Source organism: Mandrillus leucophaeus, unplaced genomic scaffold (genome assembly GCF_000951045.1).
Source record: "Mandrillus leucophaeus isolate KB7577 unplaced genomic scaffold, Mleu.le_1.0 Scaffold1451, whole genome shotgun sequence".
Classification (NCBI taxonomy): Eukaryota; Metazoa; Chordata; class Mammalia; order Primates; family Cercopithecidae; genus Mandrillus; species Mandrillus leucophaeus.
This window is the reverse complement of record NW_012101423.1, coordinates 564,797-591,248: the sequence shown is the minus strand read 5'-3', so window position 1 is coordinate 591,248 and position 26,452 is coordinate 564,797. Positions and strand designations below refer to the sequence as shown.

Genomic DNA, 26,452 nt, shown 5'->3' with positions numbered 1-26,452 from the left:
TATATTGTTAAAAATTATTTTTTTATTAGAAACATCTCCATATAAGAATTTCCGCTAGAAGAGTTCAACTTTCAGATCTGATGAAAATTACCTTAAATTGTTTTGAATTATTATCATTATTGTGCTCATTTTTAAGTTGTATTTCAATATCTATTTTCCTCAAGTTTCATATTTGAAACCACTAGTAAATATTAAATAATATATATCTAAGAATAAAATGTTTATCTCTATATAATGAGCAAAGTCAATATTGACTAGAAAACAAAGTTCAAACTCTTCAGCAAGGCCCTCAGTGAGGAGCTGCATGCCTACCTTTTGTTTTTCTGTAACCTTATCTCCTCTTCCCTGCGTTATACTATAAGCTTGCATAGTACTGAACAGCTTATAGAACTCTGCACGTTTTCTGCTGTTTCTTGCCTCTGCACTGTCTTGTATGCTGTTCTTTTCTCCTAGTGATGCCCTTTCTGCCTTTTTTAACTTGGAAAATTTGTAGTTATGTTTTGAGGCATGTCAGATGCTATTTTCTGTAAGAAGTTTCTCTAAATTGCCTCACACTGGGCACAATGCCCCCCTCTTTATCACCTGGGAAGACATCCATCTCTGCACACATCATCTCATATTGAAATTATCTGTCTACCTGTTTGCATTCCTGAAAAATTCAAAAGCAGCTATTTGTATTTATGGGCTGGTAACCCCATTATCAAGCAGAATACTTGTCACAGAACAGGTATTTAGTAGGTGTTGTTAGAAATAAAAGAACTGTTGGTTGAGTGAGATTCTTTCTCATTCTGAGTGAGTATTTTTCTCAAATGTTTTAGAAACTTTATTTGTGTGTGATTTATTTATTTGATATACTTACGGTTTTTTCATAGTTTGAGTTTCTTCTTTTGCTTTGTAATTTTATTCTTTTAGTTCTATTTTTGTAGATACTTTGAACTTGTGCATACTGTTCTCTGTCATGAGTTTGCATGACCTTCTAGGATGATCAGCTTTCTACCCATTGGTGAAATGCTGTTGGTATGCACTCCTGAAAAGGACAAGTTAGTTGTTACAGTATAGAAATACTTCCTTATCAGTTTACAAGCAGTTGCTTTTTAAAACTCTCTCAAATAATATTTCTATCCTGAACTCTGGCCTATCTCTGGGATCACCAGGACCTATACATAATTCAGCTACTAAATAGTATTAACTATTTAATAATAGTTAATTATAATTAATAGTTATAATAATGTGTAATATATAATATAGGGCTTATTTCACTGTGTTAAAATACAAGAGCAGAGTTCTTTCTGATTACTGGGTGCATTTACCATAAACATTTTAATTTGTTAAAATATTACTCTTTCCCCCATTTAAGTTTTAAGTCTTAACATTGAGAGGTTGGACACTTTTCTGCTATGCTGGAAGTGCTATCTGCCACTTATGGAGGTAGAGGGCTTCCTTGATCCTCAGTGATTCTCTTTTGGCCAGCCTGTATGTTTTACTGTGAAATCATAGAAAAGTGATACATATACCATAAACTATGGGGGGAGTTATGCCAATCTTAGTCCTAAGCTAGGAATTTATCAGTAACTTTAACCACTTGTTCCTCCATGAAGCCTATTTCTGGCCTCCTAATATTTACAGGGTAATTATAGCTTCTTTTCTAGGATAGACAGAGACATTTAAGCTTGGCTTGCCACTTTTCAAATCCATTTCCCAGTACCTACTTGGGGATTACCCTATTTCTGGCCCCAACCTGCCCTATAGGCTCTTTCTGTAATTAGTCCACTAATATTTGTCAATGGCTTTTCAGTCTTGATCACTTCTTTCATTTATGCTTGCTTTCTTTTCTCCAGGAGCACCTTCATATTTTATATTTCTACTCTAGAAAGCGATCCTCTTGGTAGCCATTTGAAAAATTTCCTCCCTTCAAATCTCACTTTGCTTTGGAATATCCCATATTGGTCATTTGGAATGTAGAGATTTTACATAAATTACTAACTTTTACTGTTTTGAAAAAAATGGTAACTATCCACAAATCTGTATTATACACAGATTTCTAGTCTCTCCTGAAAGGGTTAGTGAAGCTCCTGGTGTCTCAATAACATTCAAACTCATTGTATGTGGAAGGGCCTTTAACCTTATACTTTTATAATATATTGTTTTTGAACTTTTTAATACAATTTGCAATTTTAATGAATTAAATAATTTACTAGTATCTGGGCATGTTGCTATGTAAATAAATTAACTTTGTGAGTAACTCTGATTTTTCAGTTATTTCAGGTTTGAATTTTCTTAAATTCAGTAACATTTATTTCCCCATGTTGCCAGTTCCTAAATCTTCCTGGATTACTTTCATGTTGAAAAATCATCTTACTCTCAGAATTAATGAGACCAGAATAATGCACTTTGAATACTTAAAAGATTCCAATTATGCTAGAGCAGTGGGCATATTCTGCCAGTGGACTTCAAAGGCAACGGTGCTGAGAGTTTCAAAAGCAAGAGTTTACATGGTCATTTGAAGTCCACACTATACCTCACCTTGAGCTGCATTTCAGCTTTGTTTACATTGTATGTATAACACTGTAGGTGATCTATTGGGCTAGTATGAGACATCTCTAATGAGAGTCTTTTTAAGTAACCTTCAATATAGACGGACATATATTTGATGCATTACAAGGAAAGTAGGTCAATTAGAGATAAAGCTTAATAGCTTCAAGGAGGGAGCTGGAAGATTTACTTACACTTGACAGTGAAGAAGCAAAACATAATCTTAGTAAAACCCTTATATTTAAGAAATGATATCTTCCTTTAAATAAATAGATTTTCAGATTTTGAGCTTCACAAATGAAGTAATTTTATCCTGGTTTTGATGGACAAAATCATCAATTTCTTTTTATCTGTAGGAGATATTGTAATATGCTAATTTATGCCTTGATTTTTCCATTAATACTATGAAAAAAGCTTCATTTTTCCCTGAAAACTATTCTAGTCACCCTTACTCCTTTATAATACATTCTTACATGCTACTTAGGAACTCTCTTTAACAATGTATAAATTTTCAGACTTTCGTTTCTAGGATGATAGTAGATTAATATTTTTAAAGAATAACAATACCTATAAATGTGTCTATAAAGAAAAAAAGCTGGCTAGGTGCTGTGGCTCATGCCTGTAATCCCAGCACTTTGGGAGGCCAAGACAGGTGGATTATCTGAGGTCAGGAATTCGAGACCAGCCTGGCCAACATGATGAAACTCCATCTCTACTAAAAATAGAAAAAATAGCTGGGCATGCTGGCAGGTGCCTGTAGTCCCAGATACTCGGGAGGCTGAAGCAGGAGAGTTGCTTGAACCCGGGAGGCAGAAGTTGCAGTGAGCCGAGATCACACCATTGCACTCCAGCCTGGGTGACAAGAGTGAAACTCCGTCTAAAAAACAAACAAACAAAAAAAAAAAACAGAGAGAGAGAAAGAAAGAAAGGAAAAGCTGAGCAGGATCACACATGCTTGTAGTCCTATATACTTGGGAGGCCAAGGTGGAAGGATCATTTGTGCCCGGGAGTTAGAGGCCAGCCAGACAAAATACTAAGGCCATAAAAAAAAGAAAAGAATACAAATACTTATAAATATGTATACAAAGAATAAAATCCAGGCATGTTGGCACTCCCTGCTACTTGGGAGGTTGAGGTGGGAGCATCATTTGTGCTCAGGACTTACAGACCAGCCTGGGCAACACAGTGAGACCCTGCTTCTTAAAAAACAAACAAACAAACAAAAGAAGAATAAGGATCTTCAGGATCCAGAAGTGAAGAGAAAAATTGATGATTGGAGTGCCATGGCTCTGAGGGAAGTCCTATCAGTCTTAAAAAATTGGAATCTTTTGTTTCAATATATACAGGACATGGTCTTGTGCCCAAATGAGGAAAGGAAGTATTCCAACCTTAGATGAAAATATGGCTTTCATAGGTGGGAACTGAACAATGAGATCACTTGGACTCGGGAAGGGGAACATCACACACTGGGGCCTATCATGGGGAGGGGGGAGGGGGGAGGGATTGCATTGGGAGTTATACCTGATGTAAATGACGAGTTGATGGGTGCTGACGAGTTGATGGGTGCAGCACACCAACATGGCACAAGTATACATATGTAACAAACCTGCACGTTATGCACATGTACCCTAGAACTTAAAGTATAATAATAATAATAAATAATAAAAGAAAAGAAAAGAAAAGAAAAATGGAAAATGAAAAAAAAAAAGAAAATATAGCTTTCCGAGAGTTTAATCCTCTTTAAAGAGACAAATGAGAAAATCCACCTAAGCACAGAAAGATTTTAAGAAAGCTAACTTTTCACTGAGACTTGTGTAGGTTTGTGACTTGTTTTTACATTATCTATGGGTTCCTGGATGCCTTATTCATTTGGGGTTTCTGACAGAAGAAAACTCAATGTTATATTGGAAGAACATCTTCTCAACACAGGATTGCTTTGGAGGAAGAGGATTGGAGGAGAAGAAAACCCTGATAAGTATAAGTTCATAATTAAAGAATATACAAAATATTAGCAGAAGTCACAACAAACAAGAGAACCAAAAATGGAAAGTTTAGGACAATGGAAGAATAATCTGTAGTATAGCATACAAGTGCTTATAATGATTAAAGATATGAAAGAGGAAATCCAAATCCTAAGAGTATAATTGCACTCTTTATTTGAGCCAATGCTATAGTATCAAAAAAAAAAAAAAAAAAACAAATCTCATTGACTTAATACTACAAAGAATATTTCTCATTCATACCAGAGTGTGACCAGGTATGTAGTGCTGGCTTTGCATGTGCTGAATAAGAGTTCCTGACTCCTTTCATTTTGTGTTATAACCATTTTGTAAGGTGTCCTCATAGAACTCAGGCAGACATTGAGCAGGAAGAGAAGGAGAAGTATCTCACAGAATGTTTATGAACCCAAAGCTGGAATACAACATAACTTAGTGCTAACCAAATTGCAAAAGAAATGGAAACAGGATCGGTAGGCCTCTGGTCAATCTCTACCTACATATAAAAATTTGACAGAGTTTCAATTAGATATTATCAGAAATGTAAATTGTAGGCATTCGTTGTTTCATTTCATATAAATGGATGTTACAGAGATAGATTTATTACTTTGTCCAGGTACCATCCCAGTTACTGGCGATGGAGGAAATGAACAAAAAAATCCCATGTTCCTACCACAGTAGAGTTTACAAATCCTACTTGTGGAGGCACACAGTGAGCACATAAAGGATTAGTGAGCGTATTGAGTGGTATAAAAATGGAGCAATATGAAATGATGCAGAGAAGTGTGCCTTGCTATAATAGGGTGTTCAGGAAAGTCCTCCTCTAGCCCTCACCTCCAGTAGGTGATATTTGAGAGACATTTCCCTGTTGCTAAATTCAACATTTAGTTGCTTTCACTTTATCATGCTTGATCTGTTAGCTGCGTTTAGGTCTCCTGCTCATGTCCTCATTTAAAAAAAAAAAAAAAAAAAAAAAAGAGCTTCACTTGGTTTCCAAGGTATCACCTTCCACTGTGTTTGTCCTACCTCAGTATATTAGTTTCTTATGGCTGCTGGAATAAAATATCACAAACGTAATGGCTTCAAACCACACACATTCATTGATAAATTCATTTGGAATTCTCGAGGTCACAAGTCCAAAATGGGTCTTACTGAGCTACCAACAATGTTTCAGCAGGGCTGCCTTCCTTTCTGTAGGCTCTATGAGAAAATCCACTTCCTTGCCTTTCCACCTTCTGGAACTTGATCACATTCCTCGGCTTGTGGCCACTTTTCTCTGTCTTCCAAACCCAGCAATTTTCCCTTTTTGCTTTCTTCAGTAGTCACTTTTCCCTCTAACCTCCTCTGACTCCTTCTTCCACTTTTGAGCACTCTTGGGGGTTACACTAGGACCCCCAGATAATCCAGGATAATCTCTCCATGTCAACATACTTAATCACATCTACAAGCTCCCTTTTTCCATGGAGGGTAACATACCCACAGCTTCCAGGGACTAAGATATGTATGCATTTGAAGTAGGAGTTGGTGGTTATTCTGTCTACCACATTCAGTGACTGCTTTCTTTTCTCAGTGTTCACAGTTATTTCCTCCTTATCTCTCTGACCCTTACGTATAGAGTACCAGGGCAGAAATACAATTCCGTTGATTACTAGAGTATTGAAATATTTTTATATTCCTCGGTAGGTAGTCTTAACAATTACCAATAACTCTGAGTTCCAGACATTTCTGCCTTTTGCCCTAGGTCCCTGACTTGCCCTGAGGACTTTAAATCTTTGCTCCTGCTACATAAAATACAGAATAAATGTCTGGCTTAGTTGGAGGCTTTGAAGACACTGAACCAGCATTGTGGTCGGGGTCAATTTAGAATTGTTCTTGCTCAATCTATACCAGCTGTTAGCATCCCTGGGTGTGCCCCTTCCTTAAGTAGTTATTTTCTTGATGATTTCATCCAGTCTTAAGACTTTAAATACCACCTAGATGTTGATTACTCTCAAAGTTTCACTTGTTGTCCAATTTTTCTCCCAAACTTTAGAATCTGACATCTAATTACCTACTCAGTATCCTCAAGGCTGTATTTTTGGCATCTAAAGCACACTCTCATTTATCAGTGCACTGCTGTTTTATGCCCCCTGCCTCAATTTTTCTCCATATCACGGTCTTCTGTCTGTAAGGAAATACCAACTCTGTCTGCTTTCTGTATCTTAAAGTATACGCAGAATCTATTTCTTGCCTTCTCTTCAGTTACCAAACCAGCCCAACCCCCCCTTAGCTCTCTCCTCTTAATTCAAAGCCTTCTACATTGTCTCCCTTCTTCCTTTAGTCTTTCTCAACATAGCAGCAAGAATGATCATCAAATTCTAATAACATCATTTTGGACCCCTGCTCAGAACCATCCTTTGGCTTCTTATCTCATTCAGAGTAAAGATCCTTCCCCTGGCTTAGGTAACTTTGACAATCTTCTCATGTAGTAGCTGTCTGCAATCAACTTCCATTGCTTTTCTTCCCATTCACACAGCTTAAGGCATACTGACATCCGTATTAGTCTTAAACTAAGTCAGGATGCCCTCTGCATCTGGAATACCCTTCCTTCCTGTATCTGAAGAATTCTTTGATGGATAGTCATATAGCTTGATCCCTCACTTTCTTTCATTATTAAAATATTACTTTACTATAGACATTTTCTTTAACCACTGTTTTAAAAATTGAGTACCTTAACTTATCAGTTCGCCTGTACTGTGTTATATTTCCCCTTAGGAGTTTCATGTTTGAATACAATCACACACCTCATAGCAACACTTTGGTCACTGATGAGCCTCATATATGAGAGTGGACATCTAGTAAGCTAAGGTTAATTTATTATTGAAGAAAGAAGTTTTTTTTAACAAATTTAATGTAGCCTAAGTGCACAGTATTTATAAATTCTTCAGTAGTATACAGTAATGTCCCAGGCCTTCACAGTCACTCTCAAATCACTGACTCATTAACAGCAACTTCCTGCAAGCTCCACTCATGGTAAGTGTGCTATACAGGTATACCATTCTGTTTTAACTTTTATGCTACATTTTCACTGTATTTTTCTATGTTTAGATGTGCTTAGATACACAGATGCTTACCATTGTGTTACAGCTGCCTGCAATATTCAGGACAGTAACAGCTGTAGAGGTTTATAACTTAGGAGCAATATACTGCACCATATAGCCTAGCTGTGTTGCAGGCTGTATCTGTTGTGTAGTATGCTTACTAGGTTTGTATAAGCACACTCTGTTGTTTGAAGAATAGCAAAATTGCCTAACAATGGATATCTTAGAATGTATCCTTGTTGATAAGCAATGTGTTACTGTATATTGTATATTTTACTTAATTTAAGATATTTAATTTGTATCTAGAACCCACTAGAATATAAGCTGTATAGATATTTTAGTCTGGTTTTTTAACTGCTTATCCCATGGTCTATAGGCAGTGTTCTAGCCTCACAAGTAGTTAAAAACTTGAAAACTGAATAATATTCCTATTTTACACTTTAAAAATCATGAAAATGAACAAAAAGTAGCATTCAAGGTTTAGTAATATGGGAACTGTAATACACATATATTTAAAGTCGGAAACAAGCCCAACTTTTCAGTAGAAAATTAGTCAAAATCTATCACAAACCTTAAATATGCATACACTTTGGAATAGGAAGTCTCCTCATTAAAATCTATCCTAACAAAATAATGTGAATGTACACAAAGATTTTGCAGTAAGAACAACCACCATAGTCTTGTTTATGAAAGTGAAAAATTTAAAAATTTTAAAAATTGACCCCCCCAAATTTCCAAATATAGAAGCTTAGTTAAATGAAATGAGGTATATTCATACAAGAGGATCTTGTACAATCCTTAAATTAGCATTTAGATAAACATTTAGAACATGAGAAATATTAACAATATGCTGATAAGTGGTACAAGCCGGTTTATACAAAGTATATGCAAAATGATTTAATTTTTGAAAAAATACATATAGACTGATAGATATATAGACAAGATTCTATATATCAGTGTGAGAAGATAGCTATTTATCAACTATATGTTGTCTGTGTTTATGATATTTGATAATACTGTATATCATTTTTTAAAAATTCTTGCTTTAGTAAGTAGGGACTAAGACTCCACTTTAGTTTATGTGATAAACTCTTTGGGGTTATTTCAGTCTTTAGAACCTTAACATGTAGAAGCTGCCTAGCCATAAGTATGATTGTATTAAAAATGTAGTTAGTATGACTCAGCCGAGAAGACAGATTTATGTTATGCAGTTACTCCAGTATTTGACCTCAGAGATTTTAATTAAACCTAATCTACCACTCTCTGTCTCTGTCTAGTTTCTATCTTTTTGGCAGTAATGTACAACCTGGTTCTATCGAACAAAAGAAGGGCAAATTCCCAATCTGGCCAGAGTGGAGTGAAGCTGACATAAATTCAGAAAAGTGGGATGCAGGCAAAGGTGCAAAAGAAAAGGACAAAACAGGAAAAAGCCCTGTATTTGTAAGTAGATGTGAATGTGACTAGGTTTCATTTTGGTTTTTAGTTTTATAATGGAATGAGATTTGTAAACATAAGAGGGTAGTCATTCTTCTCCACAATCTCCATTCAAAAGGGAAATTTTTTGTCTATTGGCCCCACCTCCCAACACTCCCACTCTGTCTTTCCAAGCCTTAGACCTGAGCTTCGGTGAATCATATTTGGGTAAACTGGAAGAAAGCGATGTGACCAAAGAATCATAATGAAATAAAGGAAAAATTAAGAGAGAAGGCAAGTTAGCCAGTGGACCTTGGACAGAGTTTGGAAACAGGCATTTATAAAGAGTGGTTTAGAAAATGAAAATCCACAGTGGACTTGTAAGCTGTGACCTGGAGATAATAGGAAAGATAATTTTTCAAAAGAAATGTTACTGTGAGATGAAAACTGTATTCCTCCTACTATCTCCTCAAGATATGTGAATAAAGATCCTCACTGCTCTTCTTTTACTTTTTGTCACATAAACATCGCATGTCCCTGAGATTGGCACTAAAATGTAGAATTTCTACATTTTCCAATTATATTACTTTAGGTTATTTTGCCTATTTAAAAATGTTTACTCTATTTCTAAAGACTTCAAAGTTGAGGCTATGGGTCTGACTTGGCATTTAAAATATGATCTACTTATTGGGCGCAATAATTCATTTAAAAGTATTTATGGAAAACAATATAAATTTCTAGACATAAATGTAAGTGCCAGAAGAGTTTAGTTGAATTTTGCATAAAGCGTTCTGAAATAGTAAATCTTAGGATGTATGTTTTGTTCACAAAATACTGTATCACAAATTGCATGATTCATATTGGTCAATTTGTTAACAAAAGGTATTCAGTAAAGGTGTTGCTGACTCTGTTAGCACCTAAACAATTTCCAAATTAGCAACATGTAAGGGAACAAATTCTTTGCACTGCATCTAAAATGATTATGGGAATTCTAGATGCAGAGGGCTTTGAATTCTCTGGGTTCAAATGAAAATTGGCATATTCTATGTATTTTTTTCAGTGATTCAAAACTTATGGAGAGAGAGAAAGAGAGAGAGGGAGTATGTGTGGGTGCGGGTGTGTGTGTGTTTAGCCTTCAGAATTTACATCAGAAGGATAGAGTGTGCAAATCCTCAGCTGAGCAGTTGAACTCTGGGAAAGTTCTAGAGATGAGTCACTCTGAAGTCTGGAGAAACTACAGACAGGGAAAGGCAAAAGTGCTTGAAATTTTTGAAATAGGATATAAAAATAACTTTTTAGAGAGCTTGGAGAGCAAACATTCCTTCATCACACGACTGAAAAAGTTTTTGCAAATCCCTGGAAGGTTGGGGGTCAAATACTGGGATTTATCAGAGTTATTAAACCAAGGGCAAGTCTTTCGGATGAACATTTATTAGAGGAAAATCAGAGATACTGGAGCACTAGCAAGTGTGACATCAGTGTGTTGGTCACCTGATGTCCATTTCATTTCGGGGCAGCATATGCAAATGAGGCTGCCTGACATTGGACCCCAAAGTAGATACTAAGTATCTACTTAGTGGCCCTTGTACTAAGGAGCTTTATAAAACTACATGGTTTAAAAAAGCACTAGGCCAACTCTTGCTGTGAACAGGGGCTATCCATTAGAATGTGACAATTGAGAACCTTAACCAATATCTTATTCTGTCACTTCAGCATTCAAAAGTAGGAGAGCACTAGGTCAAACCAAAATGTAAAGTGGTAAAATCTAGAATAAAACCTTACTTTCCATTTCTGGTCTGTCACAATCTCACCCATGGCTCATGAAGCAGCAGTTCCTCCACTGGAGTGAGTCGTGGACAGTGTCCAAGCCTTGTGATTGCATCTGCGTGAAACGGTTGCATGGTAGCTCTTAGCCCTGATTTGCAGTATCCATATTTTACTAAGATTAATTTCCTTAAGCATTCAACTATAGCAAGTACCCTTGGAGTTTTGCAGAAGGCCACATCCCTAGATGTGAGGCTAGTCATCAGGAAATCAGCCTCAGATAAATTCACTCTTCCCTCTAAGTCCAGAGAAAGGTCTCACTTCTTTAGCTAAGTGATGAGAACTAAAGAATGTGATGGGTGAATCAAATTGTGAATATATTATGCATTACTGTAAGGTCATTATAAGGGACACAGCTAAAGAAAAATAATGTGGAAAGATTACCATTAACTTCTTAATGAGGGAGACCCAAATCCTGGGGAAAAGGGAACCACAACAAGGTCAGTTCCACATTCACCTTGTTCTTTATTTATTTATTTATTCCTCTCTCAAGTACATTTATTAATTCAAGACACGAAGATTAGGGATCAAGCACAAAGTAGTGTCCTGGGACCTGTGTCAGTTTCTTGAGCTGGAGAGACAGAGGATATTGCCTAGGACTGCTAAAGCAATCCAAACTTGAACCAAAACCCCAGGGCTAATGGCAGAGAAGCGATCTGAAAATTTTGGATATAATTTTATTTCAAGATATTTACTCAACTCCTAAACTATGTATGAAGGAAAAGCCACAGAGCAAATGAGTAAACAGCAGCAGCTTGAAGGTGAAGTAAAAAACGAATTTAATGGTGCTTTGGAGATAAATTTAAGAACATCAAGGTAAAGGGACCCTGATAAACACTCCAGCTTTTTTAGACAGTGCACCAGACCAGCTAAGCATTCTGTATGAAGTAAGGGCAAACCAAATTTACACCAGCCCTACCAAATCCTGAAACCCAGTGTTGACTGGGTCAGGTACATCTTGTACTCTGCCTGCCAAAAGGAAGTAAAATTCTCCTCTCTAGAAGAAGACATCATTATCTAGAGCCCATATTAATTTTTATACTCAGTGTATATCATTCATCAAAACTTATTAAGCATGTGAATTCTACCAGATGTACAAAGACAAGCTGGTACCATTCTTACAGAAACTATTCCAAAAAATTGAGAAGGAGATACTCCTCCCCAACTCATTCCGTGAGAATATTATCATCCTGGTAACAAAACATGACAGAGACACAACAACAACAAAAAACTTCAGGCCAGTATCCTTGCTGGACATTGATGTAAAAATCCTCAACAAAATACTTGCCAACCAAATCCAGCAGCACATCAAAAAGCTAATCCACCATGATCAAGTAGGCTTCATCAGACACAAATCAATCAGTGTGATTCATCACATAAACACAACTAAAGACAAAAGCCACATGATTATCTCAACAGATGCAGAAACAACTTTTGATAAAATTCAACACCCCTTGATGTTAAGCCTTTTCCCATTTACAAAAAAGTGCAGCTCACTTCCTGCATTCATTTAATTTTACATAAACATACTCTTTGAGGCTGAAGCAAATCTGACTAATTTTCAATGTGAAAATAAAACATAAAAAGCTGTTCTTAGAGTTATTTCTAAACAGAACTTCTCTCTAATATTAATGTAACAGAAATGTATATGATGATCAGTATTTAATACTTTTCTTCATGTGATAAATTTCAAAGCACAGAATAACACAAAGTGGAACATCACATTCTGCAAAAAACAATGTATTTCTCTCCAGATATTATTGCCGTCCTTGCTGTTGTGCAAGCCTCAAACTTTGCAGTGATTACTTGGATTTCATTTCATTTCCCTGATATTGGTAGTAGGCTTTTGGGCAAAATGTCTTCCAGACAGGTGAAGATGTGTGGCATCATCAGAACATGGGTGACCTTGAAGATGTTGCTGCCCTGGGGTGTGATGCTTTTCCAGCATTCTTTTAATCAACAGGAGTCTGAGGTTTACCTGGTTAATCATGTGCTCAGGATTGTCCTTCTTGAACAGGATGTAGGAATTCAGTGCTTTGATGTTTAGAGGTGGTGAAAGAATTTCTTATACCAAACGTGTTTTATCTTGGAATAAACACTGCAACTGCAAGCACTGCTGGTGAGTATTCTCGGGGGCAAGTGGGAAATGGTTAAAAACTCTCAATAAACTAGGTATTGAAGGAACATACCTTGAAATAAAAAGAACTATCTATGAAAAACCCACAGCAAACATTATACTGAATGACAAGAGCTGGAAGCATTCCTCTTGAAAACTGGCACATGACAAAGATGCCCTCTCTCACCACTCCTATTCAACACAGTATTGGAAGTTCTAGCCAGAGAAATCAGCTGAGAAAAAGGAATAAAGGGCACCCTAATAGGTAGAGAGGAAGTCAAACTCTCCCTGTTTGCAGATGACATGATTCTATATCTAGAAAACCCCATAGTCTCAGATCAAAAGCTTCTTCAGATGGTAAACAACTTCAGCAAAGTTTCAGGATTCAAAATCAGTATACAGTGCTCACTTCAGCAGTGCATATACTAAAATTGGAATGATACAGAAAAGATTTGCATGGCCCCTGCACAAGCATGGCCCTTGCACAAGCATGGCTCCTGCACAAGCATGGCTCCTGCGCAAACATGGCACACAAATTCGTGAAGAGGTCCATATTTTTAATTAATAATCTAACTTCGCAATTGAAATAATTAGAGAAGCTAGAACAAATTAATCCCAATGCTAGCAGAAGATGAGAAATAATGAAAATTATAGCTGAACTGAAGGAAAATGAGACAGGAAAAATAATTTCAAAGATCAACAAATCCAGGAGTTGTTGTTTTGAAAAAATTAGTAAAACAGACCACTAGCTAGACTAATAACAAAGAAAAGATACAAAATCCAAATAAACACAATTAGAAATGATGAAGGTAGTGTTACTACTGACCCCACAGAAATAAAAACAACTATCAGAAACGACTACAAACTCCTCTATGCACATGAGCTACAAAACCTAGAAGAGATGGATAAATTGCTGGACACATACACCCTCCTAAGACTGAGCCAGGAAGATGTTGTTTTCCTGAACAAACCAATAACAAGCTCTGAAATGGAATCAGTAATAAGGGGCCTACCAACTAAACAAAAGCCTGGCACCTGATGGATTACTGCTGAATTCTACCATATGTAGAAAGATGAGCTGGTACCATTTCTACTGAAACTATTCTAAAAAATTGAGAAGGAGGGACTCCTCCCAAAGTGATTCTATGAGGCCAGCAACATCTTGATAACAAAACCTGGCAGAGACACAACAAAAAATGAAAATGTCAGCTCAATATTCTTGATGAACATCGATGCAAAATTCCTCAACAAGATACTTGCAAATCGAATCCAGCAGCACATCAAAAAGCTAATCTACCATGATTAAGTACTCTTCATACCCAGGATGCAAGGTTGGCTCAACATATGCAAATCAATAAACGTGATTCTTCACATAAACAAAACTAAAGACAAAAACCACGTGAATATCTAAATAGATGAAGAAAAGGCTTTTGATTAAATTTGACACCACTTCATGTAAAAATCTCTTAATAAACTAGGTATTGAAGGATCATACCTCAAAATAATAAGAACCATCTATGACAAACCCACAGTCAACATTATACTGAATGGGTAAAAGCCAGAAGCATTCCCCTTTGAAAACCACCATAAGACAAAGATGCCCTCGCTCACCACTTCTATTTGACATAGCATTGGAAGTCCTAGCCAGAGCAATCAGATAGGAGAAAGAAATAAAGTGCATCCAAGAAGAGAGGAAGGTAAACTATCTCTATTTGAAGACGACATAACCCCATATCTAGAAAACCCCATAGTCTTGTCCCAAAAGCTCCAGTAGCTGATGTTGCTATCGTTCAGCAAAGTTGCTGGATACAAATTTAATGTATAAAAACCACTAGTATTCCTATACACCAACAATAGACAAAATGAGAGCCAAATCAGAAAGGCAAGCCATTCACAATTGTCACAAAAGGAAGAAAATACCTAGGAATTCAGCTAACCAGGGAGGTGAAACAACTATACAAGCAGAACTACAAAACCGCTCAAACAGAAACAAACAGGAAAACATTCCATGCTCATAGATAGGAAGAATCAATATCATTGAAAAGGCTATACTGCCCAAAGTAATTTACAGATTCAATGCTGTCCCTATCAAAATACCAATGACATTCTTCACAGAACTAGAAAAAACTATTTTAAAGTTCATGTGAAACGAAAAAAGAGCCTGAATAGTCAAGGCAATCCTAAGGAAAAAAAAAAAAAAAAAAGAAGAAGCTGGAGGAATCACGCAACCTGACTTCAAACCATACTATTATACAAGGCTATAGTAACCAAAATAGCATGGTACTGATTTGAAAACAGGCACATAGACGAATGAGGCAGAGTAGAGAGCCCATAAGTAAGGCCACACGTTTATGACCATCTGATCTTTGACAAAGCTGACAAAAACAAGCAATGGGGAAAAGCCTCCCGATTCAATAAATGGTGCTGAGATAGCTGGCTAGCCATATGCAGAAGATTGAAGCTAGACCCTGTTCTTACACCATACACAAAAATCAACTCACGATGGAATAAAGACTTAAATATAAAACCCAAAACTATAAAAACCCTGAAAAACAACCTAGGCAATACCATAGCATCCTGGACATAGAAATGGGCAAAGATTTCTTGACGAAGCCACCAAAAGCAATTGCAACAATAGCAAAAATTGACAAGTGGATCTGATTAAACTTAAGAGCTTCTGCACAGCAAAATAAACTATCAACAGAGTAAACAGACAAACTACAGAATGGGAGAAAACATTTGCAAACTGTACATTTGACCAAGATCTAATATCCAGTATCTGTAAGGAATTTAAACACATTTACAAGAGAAAAACAAACAACCACATTTAAAAGTGGGCAAATGACATGAACAGACCTGAACTTCTCAAAAGAAGTCATACGTGCAGCCAACAAGCATATGAAAAAAGCTCAATATTATTTATTATTAGAGATGCCATCTCACACCTATCAGAATTTGTATTATTAAAAAGTCAAAAAAAGTAACAGATGCTGGTGAGGTTATGGAGAAAAAGGAATGCTTATAGTTCAACCATTGTAGGAAGCACTACGTCAATTCCTCAAAGAGGTATAAGTAGAACTACCATTTGACCTAGCAATGCTATTACTGGCTATATACCCAGAGGAACATAAATCATTCTACCGTAGAGATACATGCATGTGAATGTTCATTGCAGCACTATTCACAATAGCAAAAAACATGGAAGCAACCTAAATAACCATCAATGACAGATTGAATAAAGAAAATGTGATACATATACACCATGGATACATATACACTATGTGTACGTATACACTGTGAAACCATGAGAAAGAAGAAGATCATGTCTTTTGTGGGAACATGGATGGAGCTGGAGGCTACTATCTTTAGCAAACTAATGCAGGAACAAAAAACCAAATACCACACATTCTCACTTCTAAGTGGGAGCTAAATCATAAGAACTTATAAATACCAAGAAGGAAACAACAGACACTGGGATCTACTTGATTAGGGAGGCTGGGAAGAAAGAGAGGTGCAGAAAAGATAACTATTAGGTAGTAGGCTTAACAACCGGCTGATGAAATAATCTGTACAACAAACCCCTGTGACATGAGTTTACCTGTGGAACAAAGCTCCTCATGTACCCCCAATTATAAAATAAAAGGTTTTTTAAAAAAATTACAAGATATGAAAAGAAATAGAACCAAGTGACTGAAAACCAAGAGGAGAAATCAAATAATAGAAATTGATCCATGAACACTTTAGATTTTGGCATTGTTAGATAAGGAACTTTAAAACAACTAAATATTTGCAATAAAGGAGGGGAAAATGATGTGAGAAAACCCCAGAAGTGTAGCAACAGCTCCTGGAAATTCAGTCAATTTTTCGATGATTCGCTTTTTGAGAATCTTGCCTGGATGTTGACATATGCTTTGTCTTCATTCAGATTATTCCAGGATCTTAAAGGTGACAATAAACTACATCTTCAGATAAACATATATACTTACAATGTTCGGACTGTACACAATGCCCTCAAATATAACCTGTTTCTCAGGCCACACCAGACTTAGGGTAAAAACATGATTACTATGAAAATCACAAAACAGTATTTATTTATCCCTGTCCTTATTAACTCAGGTGAAGCTTAGTTGCTCTTTATTCTGTACAGATAGTTTATATTCCTGAAGCAATTTCATTTATAACTTGGCAATTTTAATGTTATGTTTTATAAGAAGAACTCTTACATAGTACTTACCTGAAGCACTTCTAACTTACTAGATTGCTAGCATTTGAGAGTATGCATTTGGATATTATTCTTTCTCCAGAGCTCACTAATTGACTCATAATAAGAGTTCAAAAATTAATGAATTAATTGCTTTCTTGGGCATTTATCTTAGATAAATGAAAACTTATGTTATGCAGGTGTTAACAGCAGCTTTATTGGTAATAGCCCAACCCTGGAAACAGCCCAGATGTTCTTCAATAAACAATTGGTGAAAAAACAAATGTCTATACATGAAATATTACTCGGCAATAAACAAAAACAAACTATTGATACCTGAAACAACTTGGATGAATCTCCAGAGAATTATACAGACAGAAGCAAAACCAATCCAAAGGATTTCATACTTCCTTACAATTATACCACATATGGTGTGATTTCATCTATGTAACATTACTGAATGTTATATAGACATTTGGTATATAATGACAAAATTATAGAAATAGAGATCAGAGGAGTTTCTGCCAGGTGTTAGGGATAGGGTATGGGATGGGGAGTGGAAGCATAGGTATGGCTATGAAAAAGCATAGGAATGGTACTTGTGGTGATAAAATTGTTCTATATCTTGACCGTCTATGTCAATATCCTGGTTGTGATACTGCTTACAGTTTCACAAGATGTTACACTTGGAGAAATTGGGTAAAAGGAATACAAGAACCCATTGCATTATTTCATACAGCTGTATATGAATCTATAATTATCTCAAAGGAAAGAGATTAATTTTTAAAATTAATAAATGAAAATCAGGTCAAACATCCAAGTTTTATTTATATATAATCTTGTTTATGATTCTAATAGTTGAAAATTAAATAAATGTTTTTAAATCTTCTCCATTCAAGTAAAAAAATTTTTTCAATGGAGAATGTGGCCATGTCTGGCCCATCGTAAATTGCTTTCCTGCCATATCTAATTTATTTTCCAAAGCATCTCATGCTTGTTTGGGCTACCTCATATACAATCAAAATGCAGCTCAAAAATCAATGAGCATATTACATGTAATCAATGAGCATATGTAAATTACATACATTATTGTTAAATTCAGTATTTTTAAAATACTCCATGAATTAGCTCTTACGACAAGGACGCAAACTGCTTTGTAAAGGCTTATTGATTGACCAAATCAATTTATTTCTTTTTTATTAAAATTTAGTTGTTTTTATTTTAATAAAACAATATGGAGAAAAAACTCAATTTATTTTTATATAGCATTTTTTTGAAGACCCTGAAGGAAAGATTGAGTTACCACCATCGTTGAAAATTTATTCCTGGAAACGTCCACAGGATATTTTATTTAGTCGGGTAAGAAAGTTTTTTCTATTAAATAAAATACTTACTATGTGGATGTATTATCCTAGTGATAAAAATTGCATTTGTGTAATGATTTAGGGTAAGTTTCTCTTGTGGTATTCAGTAAAAAAAGTAATTGCTTTTTGGCAACTAATCAAAAATAAATGTTTATCAATATAGTTTAATATTTCTTGTACTGGCTTCTGAGATATTATTGAATTTTTGTTTAGAGCCTTTACTTTTCTTCTTCTCTCCAAAGTGTTACATTATCACTTAGAATGTTGTGTATGAAGTTATTCCTTAATTTCTGACTGACACACTTCTTTCTGCTTCTTTGCATGAACATTCATAGGATGGAGATCTGTTTTCTCCTGTGTTTATTAGCATTAATTTTCCGGCCCAAGAGTTTTGCACTTAGATATCTCTATTTCAGGGATTCTTGAAGTATTTTCCAGAGAACACATTAGTTTCTGGATCTCACACCCAACCACTTGAATCATATTGACTGGAACATCACTCAGTAAACTTTCATTTTTAAACAGCACTTATAGAGATTAAATCTTTAAACACACTGGTCTATCTTAATAACAGCCATGTTAGTTTGAATATATTTAGATTTTCCAAGGGTTAAATTACCACTAATGCCTTTGTCCTTCCTTGAATCTGCTATTATTTTCACCTAATTCATAGGAAACCAGTGGGCGAAATGATTTAGAAGTAGTCAAATGATGGTAATAAACCTGATTGTTCTGTACATTTGTGGAATCCATTAAAATTATGTATATATGTAAAATTTATTTTATTCCTAAAAGTTTTAGCCTCATTAGAACTGCTACTAATTCAAGAAAATATAATATATCCATCATATTTTTCAAGTACTCTTACTAGTTGAGTAAATCAGATGAATCTAAATTCAAAGATTCACTAAAATGCAAAAATAATATTCTACCTGCCAGAGTATTTTTTGAATGCCTACTTATAAGATATTTGAAATAAAATAAATCAAATATATATGAACCATGCTTTTAAGTTACTTATAGTATTAGATAACATTGACATGAAGAATATAAATTCTGTGATATTAATATAATGTACTTAATAGTAATGTGTTACTAACAATATTCAGTCTCTGCTCAATATAAGTACGTGGTTTACATTTCATACAAATAACGGGTATGAATTGCACAAGATGATGCTGTTTTAAATTTGGATAAACATAAAAGTCTTTTTCCTGAGGTTCCCTTGGTCAAGGAGGTGGGTCTGCCCAGTAAGTTGGGGAAGCCTTAGGATTTTACTTTTTAGTATATATTCCCCCTTTCCTTTTTGGGCAAGATGTGCCAGAGGCAGTATCAATGGTCAAGGTTTTATTTTGGTTCATATTAATGTCAGGCTGGTGTGACTACCTGTGCCAGGCCATCATGTTCCTTGGTGGCACCCCTCTGGCCAAGGGACTTAGAGTCTAAAGACTTACAGCCAATTACCCGTTTTAGGCAAGATACGAATGGAGGTGGGCAGGTGTTTATTAATTATTAAAACCCTTTTAAGTAATATAAGAGCCCAAAATTAAAGTCAAAAAGCAAGGGTACCAACTTGACCTGTCTTTAAGTTTTATGCATTGAGCTATCAGCTGTTTAGGCATCTGTGTGCCCAGGAGGCAAGACTCTGTAACTTAACAGCAGAAGGATTAGTTAATAGCACCTGATAAGAAATCTTTCAGTGGGGTGAAGGTATTGATAGTAGTCCATGACTTGACTGGAAATTGTAAAAATATTTTACAACCTTGTAGTGACTAATTTTTATACTTTTGATAAGTTTCAACAACAAATCTGAGACTTAATTTAGAAGAATTTAACTTCTGATGACATTTGTCAAAGATGTTAAAGGGCTCAAAACATTTGATCAAAACAGAATCACACGCTGGCTATGGTGGCTCATTCATGTAATCCCAGCACTTTGAGCACTTTGGGAGGCTGAGGTGGGTGGATCATTGAGACCAGCTTGGCCAACATGGTGAAATTATGTCTCTGCTAAAAATACGAAAATTATCCAGGTGTGGTAATGCATGTCTGTAATCCCAGCTACCCCGGAGGCTGAGGCACAAGAATCACTCAAATCTGGGAGGCAGAGTTTTCAGTGAACTGAGATTGGACCACTGCACTACAGCCCAAGTGACAGAGCAAGACCCTGTCTCAAAAACAAACAAACAAACAAACAATAACAGAATCATGGGCCTGATAGTTAAAAGACTTTAAAGGCAATATAAAAGATTACATGAATGTAAAAACCTTAACTCTTTTTAATCTCAGAGTTTTATGTAATCAAAAATCTAATAATAATAACATAGGAATTATCTTGATAAAATATAAAATCTTATTTTTTTAAAGCCAGTTGCCCAAAAGGCAAAGAGAAATCTTTTTTAGTGTGATTAATTTTCCTTACGGAAAACCCATTTAGATAACCTGGAAGTCAAGCGTGATGAAAGAAAAAAATACTTGAATTGAATCAGACACAGGAAAAGTGTGTTCAAGGTTGTGAGTATAGTAGGGGAATACACAATTGTTAGTAACTGCATGAGAAGTTTTGTGATGTCACTGAAAAATTTAGACATATTTAAAAAGCCAAGAGTACAAAATCAAGTTATAGTTTTGGAAAACATTGCGTTTACTTTATACTTTATTGTATTACATTTATTTTATTTTTAAGATAAAACATTTTAGCATCAGGCCACAACAACAACTAGAACCAGATGAAAAAAGTTACAGGATCTGATGAAAAAGCTGAAGGAGAAAGTTATCATCTCAGTCCTTCTGAAAGGGACAAAGAGTTGAAAGCAGCAAAACAAACAACAAAGTTGAATTTTTGAGATATGATTCTGATAAGTTTTTAAAATAAATAATAGAATTTAAATAAAAACTTATAGTAATTTTATTGAGCACAAATAAATACCTTAAGAAAACCTTTTTTTAACATAGGGGTCCAATTTTAGAAAGACTCTAGAAAATAATTTATGTACATTGTCACAACTTACACAGACCATATATGACATGTTTGGACTTTCTTGTTTTATGTGGTTTTCTTTTTTAAATAATAAGTCATTTTATTTTAGGCCAAAAATTTGCCATCTAAGTTTTTACATAAAATTATTTTTTATAACCTTTTTTAACCAAAAATATACTTTCATATTTATATAAATACCTCTCTTTTATTTACTTTTTTTTTACTTTATTTTACTTTCAGAGATAGGATCTCACTATGTTGCCCAGGCTGGTCTTGAACTCCTGTACTCCAGTGATCCTGTTGTCTTGACCTCCCAAAGTGCTAGGATTACAAACATTAGCCACTGTGTCCAGCCACTGTATTAGTCCATTCTCACACTACTATAAAGACATACCTGACACTGGGCAATTTATGGAGAAAAGAGGTTTAATTGACTCACAGTTCCACAGGCTGTATAGGAGGCATGGTTAGGGAGGCCTCAGGAAACTTACAATCATGGCAGAAGGTGAAGGGGAAGAAAGCACTACTTCACATGGTGACAGGAGAGAGGGAGAGTAAGGGGGGAGTGCATAAGCTTTTAAACCATCAAATTTCATGAGAACTCCCTCATGATCAGGAGAGCAGCAAGGAAGAAATCTGCCCCCATGATCCAATCACCTCCCACTGTGCTCCTCCCCCAACATTTGGAATTACAATTCAACATTAGATTTGGATGGAGACACAGAGCCAAACCATATAAGTCACCTTTTTAAATAAAAAACTTGTAAATAACCCCTAAATTATATAAAATTATTTTTAAATAAGAACACAATTTATGGAATTATATATTAACTAAAATTTATAGTTTTAGTAATGTTAAATTTCCATGAAAACCTAAGCAGCAAGAAATCCTTAACTATTTATCAGATGTTAGTATCTCATAAATGAAACCATTTTACAAATTTTAGAAACATGTATTTTTTTTATATTAAACCCTCTTTTAGTCGGAAATGACCCAGATATCCAATGAGCATCCAAAATAATTTTAAGATTTTAAATTACACAAAAAATCTTCCTCCAAGCATTTATCTCATTTTTATGTACTCTTTTTTAATTTTTAACAGTGTATAATAGATTAGTCTTGAAAACTGAGATATTAAACAAAGGTAGTCATCATTTAAAGTTTTTTTTCTAAACATTTATCAAGTCTGTGAACATTGGTTATTCATCTGAATAAGAATCTTAAAGTGAAATACATGGGCATTTTGCTGATAACTCAGAAGATTTAGTCATTTTTATTGAAACAACAATATTAAGTTAGTCTTATTTGTTTAAAAAGAAAAGTCACACAAACAAAGATTGTTTTGTTTTTGGCTCATTGATAGTCTCACAATCTTTGTGCCAAACTCTGACACCTTAAAATAACTAGCAGAGGCAAACATAAAACATATCTAGACAAAAATGTATGCTGATGATTCTGAAGACATTTTTAGTTTTATCTTATTAATTTTTTTTTTGAGACAGGATCTCAGTCTTGCCCAGGCTGGAGGGCAGTGGAATGATCATAGCTCATGACAGCCTCAACCTCCTGGGCTCAGGTGGTCCTTCTACCTTAGCCTCCCAAGTTACTGGGACCATAGACACACACCATCATGCCCAGCTAATTTTTCTATTTTTTGTAGATACAGAGTTTTGCCATGTTGTTCAGGCTGGTCTCTGAATCCTAGGTTCAAGTGATCTGCCCACCTTCACTTCCCATAGTGTTGAGATTACAGGTGTGAGCCACCTTCCCTGGCTTTTTATTGTACTAATAATTTTAAAACGAGTTTTATTTACCAAAGATTCATTTGAACTTGAAAAGCATTTGGACTTATTTTATGAATACTCATTTATTCATAAGCCAGTTTGGTAGTATGTTAGACACAACAAATAGCATAATACATGTACATATACATAAACATATCTAAACAGGTATATGTATATGTGTGTATGTATACACAAACACACACGCACACACACACAAAGATCCAGTAGTTTTTATCTCAGGACTCTAGCCATGAGAGAACATCAAAAACTCAGTGGTCTATAAAAGATAACTGGATCCATCTTATTTTTGAGAAAATTGAGACCTGTCCACGTGGCTAAACTTTGTTTGCCCTGGTAAGTAATCCTGTAATAGCTCTGGACCAAAATTTTGGATAAAGCCGTTTTCATTTTTAAAAACATGTTTTATCCTTTTGCTTTCAGTTTTAAATGAGTTTCCAATGTTTACGATTTAGCTGAGACTGGATGAACTATATAAGAAAAATAAAATGTCCGAATAACCTTGAAATCATATGTTTTATATCAACACCAGTAGCTTAATAACAGCAGATTCAAGACAGGCAGAAAAGAAAAATAAATAGAGAGCTTTAGAAGGTTCTACTTAACTCTAAAGTTGCAGGTTAAGTATTTGAGCTCTGATTCTTTTTTACTGTAATTTGCCCAACGGTTTTAAAATTTTCACACAAGCAAGCTACAGTGTGTAACCAGCTAGAGTCTCAGGTAGACTAGAAAATAATTCACGTTTTTTTTTTCCCCGCACAAAGCTTGACACAGATACAATAAATACTCCTGAGTGCCCGCAAAAAATCAGGGGCCAGGATTTTGGAAAGGGTTTGTCCCCTAGTGAGGAGAAGCCTGTTTTTTTGCATTCTGACAATCAGATGGACCTGGTCTTGGCTGGTGCAATTGAGACCATTCCAAAGCACCCTCAGAAGTAGGGGTGAGACTAAACAGACACAAACGCGAACGGATCTGACACAGATGGAGCACCCCAAACTGATCCCTGAAAGATGATACTGGAGAAATATCATGAGACCTTGTCTCAAACGCAGACAGCACCACAGTTTAATTGTCCTGCATTAAGTCCAGACGTCACAGAGGCCAACACAGCAGCACAGATGACCTACACTAGGACAAACAGCTAGAGAAACCAGATGGCAGAGACAGAGGATTTTCAGGTGCATTCCAGTTGACTTACCCAGTTCTTGGAGCCTGTTGACTTCCCAGGTGTTGCTTTCCTTACACCAACAGAGAATTATAGCAAAAGCTGATGCCATGAAAAAGAGGGAAGGGAAATTCCCTGAGACAAAGGCAGTCTTGGTAACTGCTGGCTAGGTTTGGGGACAACTAGCCATGAGCTGCTGGCATTTGCAAGTGGCCCCTGCCCTGACTGGTAGCATTAACAAATAATCCCTGGCACACTGCTGCAGGCAATTGCTCCACTCATTGGAAACCAGGCATACAGGTTGAGTCACTTGAAACACACAGTTTTTCACAAAGGGCAACAAATTAGTAACTGACTAAAGTTTGGCTGCTCACTGCCCAGAGGCCAGAACACAAGAAACAAGATGTGGTGAAAGTAAAGTAACTGTATTCAAATGCTAGAAGTTGGGGAATGGCCAGGCTTATGCCCTTAAAAGACAATTTTTTGCTTTGGGGGTTAATTGAGGGAGTTTAAGAGGGAAAACTTGGTAGGCGAAACATGTCCAGGAGGATGCAGGTCTGCAAGTCTCTTCCAATGGCTATTGAATATTTGCCCTTCTGCAGGTCTGGTTGATATCATTGACATCATCTTGACTTTGGCCTGATAATGGTAGACTAATCATTCATAACTCCACTTAAGCAGGAGAATTCTGCAGCTGGATCTCTATGCCTGGTTTGTTTCAAAAGTAGCCCCTGGGATTTTTAAGCAAGTGCATAATTAGATAAGTGAGCACTGTGCATAGGGATGCCTGGTGGGAAAGGAGGGAAACTAAATTTTACAGTGTATTTTAGGGCTAACAGAAATAAGGAAAAAAAGTTTCAAAATGCATTTTGAAGCTAAGCTACTCGATTACACTATCATAAAGTACCTTAAAATCCTGAATTTAGGATAGCAGAATAAACATGAGCCCTTCCAACCAAGAAGGTTAACAAGTTCTGATCACAGAATAATTTACCAGACCTGTTTATTTCTAAGAACTAGAAATGAGTGGCCCAGACCCTTGAGCACTGAATATATTGAATAGATTAGGATGTCTGAAGATTTATCCTGCCCCAGGTACAGGTATAGGCAGTAGAAGTGTGAAAATGCCATTGTAGAGACCTCTGCCTTAACATTTGTTGTATTTTACAAACTTAATTTCTACTTTTCACTTCTCAGCAGGAGGCTATCAAGACTAATACTGTAAACTTTAGGTATCTAATACTTATTAATGTATAGATTATCAACTTTGGTAATCACTGAAGTATGGGGGCATTTCAGAAGCATTCCATAACAGTCAGTCAAGCCAGAAGAAACTATGTTTATAATTTATGATCTGCAGAGTCAATTTACGCCTTTAAGGCAGTTTTAGGTAAATTTTTCTCTAGCTTTGTTTATTGACTTTTCAAGATGCTACTTGTATAGATGAGTGAAAGTAATTGATGATGTTAACTTCCTTAAAAACTTGATTCTGTAATCCAAACCATTTTCATGTTAATTTGGTATGTTAAATATATATACTTGATATGAATTATAGCTCAATTTTTAAAAGTTACAATTGGCATTTCCCTATTAGTTTTACTTTATTATTATTTATTGGTACCTGATTTAGATGTGTACTAATTAAATAATGACCATCAAAATAATTTTTTAATCTAACAGGATATTAACTTGAACTAGATTTTAAAAAGCTATCACAATCTCAAACAAAAATTTAACACTAACAAAATAGACAATAGTAATTAAATGGGAGAAAAGCTATTAGGCTAATATTAGTCATCCAAGATGAAGATATTTTCCCTGCTATCAGTTGTTAATTAAGTTTTCAGGTTTAGCTTCAGTGGTTAATTTAGATTTTAAAGTAGTGGTCCCCAACCCTGGTCCATGGACCAGTACCAATCTGTGGCCTGTGGTCCCCAACCCTGGTCCATGGACCAGTACCAATCTGTGGCCTGTGGT

The 26,452-nt window shown here is 35.6% G+C and overlaps 1 protein-coding gene across 1 annotated transcript in view; it reads left to right on the top strand.

The window, feature by feature from the left end:
* Positions 1–26,452, top strand: part of ADGB (androglobin) — a 237,711-nt gene that overhangs the window by 32,399 nt on the left and 178,860 nt on the right. Inside the window, exons 2-3 of the mRNA XM_011974447.1 lie at positions 8,887–9,049; positions 18,430–18,522. Of these exons, the coding sequence (XP_011829837.1) occupies positions 8,887–9,049; positions 18,430–18,522 (256 nt within the window). The remainder of the gene's footprint in view (positions 1–8,886; positions 9,050–18,429; positions 18,523–26,452) is intronic.